The sequence below is a fragment of the Artemia sp. Qi Xiang Cuo genome, chromosome 1 (assembly GCF_049724085.1).
Source record: "Artemia sp. Qi Xiang Cuo chromosome 1, ASM4972408v1, whole genome shotgun sequence".
Lineage (NCBI taxonomy): Eukaryota > Metazoa > Arthropoda > Branchiopoda > Anostraca > Artemiidae > Artemia > Artemia sp. Qi Xiang Cuo.
The window spans coordinates 2,964,579-2,972,579 of record NC_142794.1 but is presented as its reverse complement, the minus strand read 5'-3'; the positions used below and the strand labels follow the sequence as shown (position 1 = coordinate 2,972,579).

General features: G+C 31.7%; 1 protein-coding gene across 1 annotated transcript in view; it reads left to right on the top strand.

The window, feature by feature from the left end:
* Positions 1 to 7,005, top strand: part of LOC148955909 (uncharacterized) — a 23,483-nt gene extending 16,478 nt beyond the window's left edge. Inside the window, exons 2-3 of the mRNA XM_089093083.1 lie at positions 4,009 to 4,176; positions 6,777 to 7,005. Coding sequence (XP_088949209.1) covers positions 4,042 to 4,176; positions 6,777 to 6,983 — 342 coding nt within the window. The 5' untranslated portion in view covers positions 4,009 to 4,041 and the 3' untranslated portion in view covers positions 6,984 to 7,005. The remainder of the gene's footprint in view (positions 1 to 4,008; positions 4,177 to 6,776) is intronic.
* The last annotated feature ends 996 nt before the right edge of the window (positions 7,006 to 8,001 follow it).

Sequence of the window (8,001 nt, the reverse complement as noted above, 5' to 3'; positions counted from 1 at the left end):
ACTAGCATATAGACGCTGAGGCCGAGAAACAATATTACTAACTTTTCTGTTTTCTCTTCCTTTTTGTGGGTTCTTACTTACTTCCATGCTAAAATATAGGATTAAATCATATCTAATTCACAACACATATTCACATCCTGCTGAACTTGCTCACTGTCACCTAAAAAAAAGTGCCACACCACTTTTACCGCAGCACGAGTAGTAAAGTACAGAAAAGTCACTGCTGGTATTTTTTTTTTTTCGTTTCACACGTTAAAATTGATTTTCAAGTGAGCACAGAAAGCTGTCACACCTTTCTTTGGAAAACAGACTTTCCATGGAAAAATACAATTTTCTGTGTCTACACACTGCAGTGTAACAATGACCGAAAAATTGTCACAAAAAGTAAAAAAAGCTGACAGTTGGCAACCATGGGTTTATCAATGCTGCCAAATCTAAAAGTTCTCTTTGCTCAAAAATTGAAAGTAAAACTAATTATTCGCTAGAAAAGTTGATAAATAACTTTTTAGTTATGATTATTGCAATTTTGTTTTATTTTCTCTTATAAAAATTATGGTAAATAATGCAAAATTACCGCAAATTTTTAATAAAAAAATAGACAAGATTGTTTGGTTAGAACAAATATTTTATATTAAATTTTGGTTTCTTTTGGAGGATTATAATAGCGTAGTACTTTCATTATTCTTTTATATAAAAAGATGGGGGAGGGTCAGGGTTTTTCTGAAGGGGGGGGGGTAACATGCCAAGGAATGATGGATAAAACTTTAAATTAACGGTTATATTTTCAATTGATTTCTAGAAGGGGGGGGGGGTATAAGTGCATTTGATATGGGGTAAAAGGTCTTCGTAGAATAAAATTTTTGTATGGGCCACAGAGCCAGAATACCTGTGAATGCCCTAAACTTGTTGGATTAATATTTTCCATTTTTCCTCTCATTTTTACATTTTTAAAATGATCATATGCTAATAATTTAATTTTTTTCAGTTCAACAATGTCTTAAAATTAGAGAAGGATATTTACCTAAATTTCCTTAAATTATCTTACTGTCCTTTAAATAGGTTTTTAAAATATTTCAAGTGACCGTTTATTTTCCAGCTTTCTTCTACTAGATTACAGCAATCATGATCGGAAAAGAGAGGTCGGGTCTCGGGGATTTGTGATTGACGTAAGGGACACGGGCCCTTGATCAGCCCAATATTTGTATTGAATATATAGAAAAGTTTATCATTTTTCCTGACAAATAATGCTAAATTCCATTTCTGCAGTAAAAAAAAAAAAAAAAAAAATTATGTTATAGTTTATTTAACAATACGGCTGCTGAGACCAATGACATGCCTTCTAAATAAGTCGATAATTTAGTTTTTCTCGCTTGACATTATTTTATTGATTTATGTTGTAAGCTAAAAGACATGGATGCACGTCCATTAAAAATTGTTAGACCTCCTAACACTCTCCCCACTCTGTAATAAAGTTTAAAACCCCCTTGGCCAGAACACAAACTTGAGAGTTTCAAGCAGATAAAAGAATAAGGTATTTTTTTGCCAATTTTGAAATAAAAGTGTAGTGAAGTGATGGCTCATAGTTTGCAAAAATTTAAAGATGTTTTTTCACGTACCATTCTGCTGCCGAGAGACAAAAACAAAATTTGTTCCCCAAGTACTTGCGGACGTAGTTTTCGATCCATTAGTCCCGATTTTGCATAATTAGGAAGGAAAATGGGCTAACTTGTATTGTAATCTCATAAGCAAGCAGTGACAAAGATTCGCCCATCAAAGGATAAAAGAAATTATAATAATGACATTTTCTCCATAAAATCTTTTTCCAATATACGAATCTTTTCAAGATACTGTTTTACATCAAAATCAGAAGTAACAGAAATTCAAATTTTCTGCCAGATTCAATGACGCTGCTGAGAAGCTCTTGCCAAACGGATAGATTGCTTCACATCTTGAAGGCGTGGAGTCTTAATCCTGAATACTTCTATATAAATCTATATATATATATATTTGTCTTTCCTGCATTGGTCTTCGGAATAAAGATATTGAAAACAGTAAGACACCACACGAACAAAATTTTCCAAAAACAAAATCCATTTATCTTTTTTCTTGTATTGTAATTTACCTAATATTAGTCGAATCTATGTCGAATCGATAAAACTCGGGACGAAAGAGTAAACTCGTAAAAAAAAATTGAATGACGTACAAAATTTACTTAATTATAGGAAGTATAACGATTGAAGCAAAACAGAGACCGAATCAATTAAAAATTTTAACACAAAATGAGCACTTCACCTTCAATACGATTTAAATATTCTTGGAAGCAGGACCATCATGAGGAGGACCGTCTGTGCTTATAACACTTTCTGAGAGCTTGTACATAGATAAGGAAATATCAGACTTTTGAGTAATATTTGATTGGTGAGAAATGACAGTGTTTGGGTCGGTCATGGGATTCGCTTGCCAGGAAGCCTTTTCAGCGTTCGCTGATCGTAGCTCCGATTCCATGTCTTCCTTTTAAAACAAAACAATTTAGCTCTCTTCAAATAAGCATATAGTTAATTTAAATAAGACATAGCTAATAAACCAGTCACTCGTATTTAAATATTTTGTTGTTTATTGTTTTTTTTTTCAATATGACTGTTCCCCTTTATCTTTTTTTTTCCTGGTTTTCGAATTTTTTTTTCTTGTTTATATTCCGTATAAATTTTCGTTTTTGCATTTGAACAATGCTTTGCTAATGCATGTGGTCTGTTTTTTAATTTTTGTCTTCTCCTTTTGATTTTGACACAAAACCAGACGCCAACTGATTGAATTTAATTCCAACTGTGAATTTGGAGTCAAAATAAACCAGCTATTACATCTTGATTAAATACTGGAGTTACCGTAAAATTTCAATTTACCGTGACTTAAATTTCTAATGAGCAGGGCTTTTTCGTACGGTCCGTTTCAATCATACATTTAGAAACTTAATTACAGTGAATTTATTAAGCTTGGTAAATTAGGATATTTTTTTTAATAAAAACATTGCTGCTACTATGGCAAATAAAAACATATGTTTCATAGTTAATTGTTTAATTTGGGGAATAATTAAATTTTCACTAGTTTTATCAGTTCTTTTATTTTTTTTTTATGCTGCGTAACTAGGAACTTGTCTTCATTCCATAGGTTTATCAAATTTAAGAATAGTCGTGGATATATTGGCTTATAGCCCAGGACCTTCTGGTTTCGTTTCTCCGTAGGTTTTCATTTATTGATTGATCTAATACTATCTGGAGAAAAATTATACTTTCTTGGTTGAATGTAGTTTGGGGATACTAATGCTGAATTTTCAAGCATGATTTTTCTAAATAATTTTAGTTTTATTATTATTCATATAAGTGCGAGTCGTTGGAGATTTTAGTGTCGTTTTGAGATATTTAAATATTTTTCCAAATTTAGGAACGTATTTTAAATCAAATTTTTCTTTTATAAAATATTTTATGTTTAAAATTAGTCATATAATTGCGAGCTACCATGGTCAGATTAACCTTAATGTGTGGTATTCTAACTATTTTCAAGAATTTTTTTTTGCTTTTCTAATCAATTTCAGTTTCGAAAATTAATCATTTCAGCGCAACCTATCTTGGCTAGATTAGTTTTAACATGATCATTTTCTTGCTTGAGTTTAATCTGGAGTTTTTATGCTCTATTTTTCAGCTTTTTTTTTTCAAATCAATATTTGTTTGTAAGAATCGTAAATATCATTGTACGATACCTTGGTTGGCTTGGCTTTTATATGTGGCTTTTCGTGGTTGATTGTAGTTTTGGATTATTTCGTCTTTATTCTCATGTATTTATGTATGAGTTGTCACGGTCAGATTATCTTTTATTTTTCTTTATCTTTTATTCTTCATCTTTTTCTTTATTCTTTATCTTTTGTATGTGACTTTTCTTAATTTGAAGTTTTTCTTGCGTCATTTTTAAGTAGTTTTTTCAGTCAATTTTAGTTTGTAAAATTCCTAATTTCAGCGTGATCTACCATGGTCAGATTGGATTTTGTTTATGGTTTCTCAAGCTGGCTCTAAAACTTTAGCGGCATGTGACTACGCTGGTGGAGCTCTGGCAGACTTTTTTGGAATTACATCCCCTAAATATTACTTAGCAATGGAAGCTGCTAAAGAGATGATGAAAGAAGAGGTTATTAAATTTCAGTTTATCCGTTTGTGAGAAGTTGTTCTCTTCTCGGTGATATATTTTCATTATCTCAACTATAATGCGGTTATCTATTACATGCTAACCATACTTTTTAACCATGATATTTTTTGTTACGTTAAATTTTATTTTCTAAATCTTTTTGTGGGATGTGGAATGTTGGAGATACTCTTTTAACTGTGGTTGCTTGATTTTGCTTATTTGAGTTAGGGTACTGTTTAAATTTGTATTTCTTTAGAACCCATAGTTCCTTTAGCTGAAAACAAGAATGCAAAAAGGAGACGTTTCACTGGTATTCAAGCAATTTTTGTGGTTTTGAAGATTTGGGGCTCAAAGCTTCCAGTGTAGGATTTGGATGATGGTGATTTCAATGGTTAATTTTTATTTTCGATCCCTTGCTGTTTTAGGGAGTTTTAATTTTCTTTTATTTTCAAATCTCTTAATGCTTCTTTACGCACCAGACTTTCGTTATCAAGATAGACCTATATAGCAATAATCCTTCCTGGATTAGTTTTAAACAAAAATTTTTCGAACTTTGCGGTTTTTTTTTCAAAACGCGTTATTAAGTTGCAACTACTATGGGCTGCAACTGCTGCAACCAATAAATTAAAATTCTTCAGTAAGCTATAAAGATCAAAACGTTTATAAATGTTTTCGACATTTGGTCTTGATTGAAGATATAAGGGTTGATACATTATTTAGATTTTTTTACACAGAATGTTTTAAGCATTTTAATTTTTAAAGTACTTATGTTACATCTTTCTGTGATCAGACTGTAGGACTATTATGTATATCGTCTTTGTAGTAATAGCTTTAATCTACTGAAGAGTCACTAGGAGAGGTCAGTGCTGAAGATATCAGTGAAAATAGGACTGGTGCTATCTCAAACCAGACTAAATGAGTGTGGTAAATGATGAGGAGAATTTGTGAGAATGCAAAACTGGCAGCAGTGTCAGAAAAAAATATTTACCAAAGCCTTGTATTGTTTGTGATTTTGTTCCATTTCAGCCTAAGCTGCTGCATAATTGTCTTTTTGTTCACTCTAAAATATGAAGAGGGGAGGGTAAAATACAACAGAATTTCGTCACCAGTCGGCCCGTTAGCTTAAAATCAACGAGCCTACTTGACATGCCGAAATCTGCAAACTAATTTAGACCTTCCTTGTGTGACTAGATTTTGACTTAAAATAGGTCTTGAAAACAATATCAGTTTTCCTTTTGAATTCTCTTCATATGTAGTGACTAGACGTTATACAGTCATTAAGGCTAGCTTAACCATATCAGTTATCCAGTTTCCTTTCATTTTTTTTCTTTTATTGGCCATGCGCTATGGACTCAGTAAGGCTTGTAAATTTTTTGTCCTTCCAACTCCAATAAGTCTCCCATTCTCTTTGTAGTGTAGAATATGACACAAAGGAGTGATACTTTACAGCAAAAGCTTCTATTTTAAAATATTTTTATAAAATACTCAATCTAACCTTGAAACTTGTTCCTATCTTGATTTGATTTCATTGTGAGTATTGAGTGCATGGTTTTGCCAAAGGGGACTAAGAACTATTTCTCAGTTGTGTAAAGAAGGTTATTTTCGTACTATCACATGCTTGGTGTTATTTATATTATAAGTATCACTTGATAATTCCACCCGAATTTTTTCGCTTTGTGTTTCTCGTATTTATTTTTCTTTGAAGTAATTTAGTCTTTTTGATTGCTCAATGTTACACTTGAAGATATTTCTCCAGGGGTATTTTCCGGGGAGGGGGATTTTATGACAGGAATACGTTAGACCACCTTTCAATATGCAATTTTGGTGTTTCCTGAAGAATTGTCCTTGCCTTATTCAGTAATTATCCTTAGTTTTACTTTTTACCATTATTACGCTGCATTTATTTATTTATTTTTTTGTTATTTTCTGAATTTGTTTTCGAATTTTAGGAGAACTGTTTTGAAAAGGGAAGAATAAAAATCCTTTTTAATTTTGCATGCCAATGGGTTTTTAGGTTTTTTTCCAAAGATTTTAACCTTGTCTTTCACATTTTTTGTTATTGTATATTAGAAAGGTAATTAAAAAGATATGTAAAAGAATAAAAAAAAATATCCTAATTTACCAAGCTTAATAAATTCACTGTAATTAAGTTTCTAAATGTATGATTGAAACGGACCGTACGAAAAAGCCCTGCTCATTAGAAATTTAAGTCACGGTAAATTGAAATTTTACGGTAACTCCAGTATTTAATCAAGATGTAATAGCTGGTTTATTTTGACTCCAAATTCACAGTTGGAATTAAATTCAATCAGTTGGCGTCTGGTTTTGTGTCAAAATCAAAAGGAGAAGACAAAAATTAAAAAACAGACCACATGCATTAGCAAAGCATTGTTCAAATGCAAAAACGAAAATTTATACGGAATATAAACAAGAAAAAAAAATTCGAAAACCAGGAAAAAAAAGATAAAGGGGAACAGTCATATTGAAAAAAAAAACAATAAACAACAAAATATTTAAATACGAGTGACTGGTTTATTAGCTATGTCTTATTTAAATTAACTATATGCTTATTTGAAGAGAGCTAAATTGTTTTGTTTTAAAAGGAAGACATGGAATCGGAGCTACGATCAGCGAACGCTGAAAAGGCTTCCTGGCAAGCGAATCCCATGACCGACCCAAACACTGTCATTTCTCACCAATCAAATATTACTCAAAAGTCTGATATTTCCTTATCTATGTACAAGCTCTCAGAAAGTGTTATAAGCACAGACGGTCCTCCTCATGATGGTCCTGCTTCCAAGAATATTTAAATCGTATTGAAGGTGAAGTGCTCATTTTGTGTTAAAATTTTTAATTGATTCGGTCTCTGTTTTGCTTCAATCGTTATACTTCCTATAATTAAGTAAATTTTGTACGTCATTCAATTTTTTTTTTTACGAGTTTACTCTTTCGTCCCGAGTTTTATCGATTCGACATAGATTCGACTAATATTAGGTAAATTACAATACAAGAAAAAAGATAAATGGATTTTGTTTTTGGAAAATTTTGTTCGTGTGGCGTTTTACTGTTTTCAATATCTTTATTCCGAAGACCAATGCAGGAAAGACAAATATATATATATATATAGATTTATATAGAAGTATTCAGGATTAAGACTCCACGCCTTCAAGATGTGAAGCAATCTATCCGTTTGGCAAGAGCTTCTCAGCAGCGTCATTGAATCTGGCAGAAAATTTGAATTTCTGTTACTTCTGATTTTGATGTAAAACAGTATCTTGAAAAGATTCGTATATTGGAAAAAGATTTTATGGAGAAAATGTCATTATTCTAATTTCTTTTATCCTTTGATGGGCGAATCTTTGTCACTGCTTGCTTATGAGATTACAATACAAGTTAGCCCATTTTCCTTCCTAATTATGCAAAATCGGGACTAATGGATCGAAAACTACGTCCGCAAGTACTTGGGGAACAAATTTTGTTTTTGTCTCTCGGCAGCAGAATGGTACGTGAAAAAACATCTTTAAATTTTTGCAAACTATGAGCCATCACTTCACTACACTTTTATTTCAAAATTGGCAAAAAAATACCTTATTCTTTTATCTGCTTGAAACTCTCAAGTTTGTGTTCTGGCCAAGGGGGTTTTAAACTTTATTACAGAGTGGGGAGAGTGTTAGGAGGTCTAACAATTTTTAATGGACGTGCATCCATGTCTTTTAGCTTACAACATAAATCAATAAAATAATGTCAAGCGAGAAAAACTAAATTATCGACTTATTTAGAAGGCATGTCATTGGTCTCAGCAGCCGTATTGTTAAATAAACTATAACA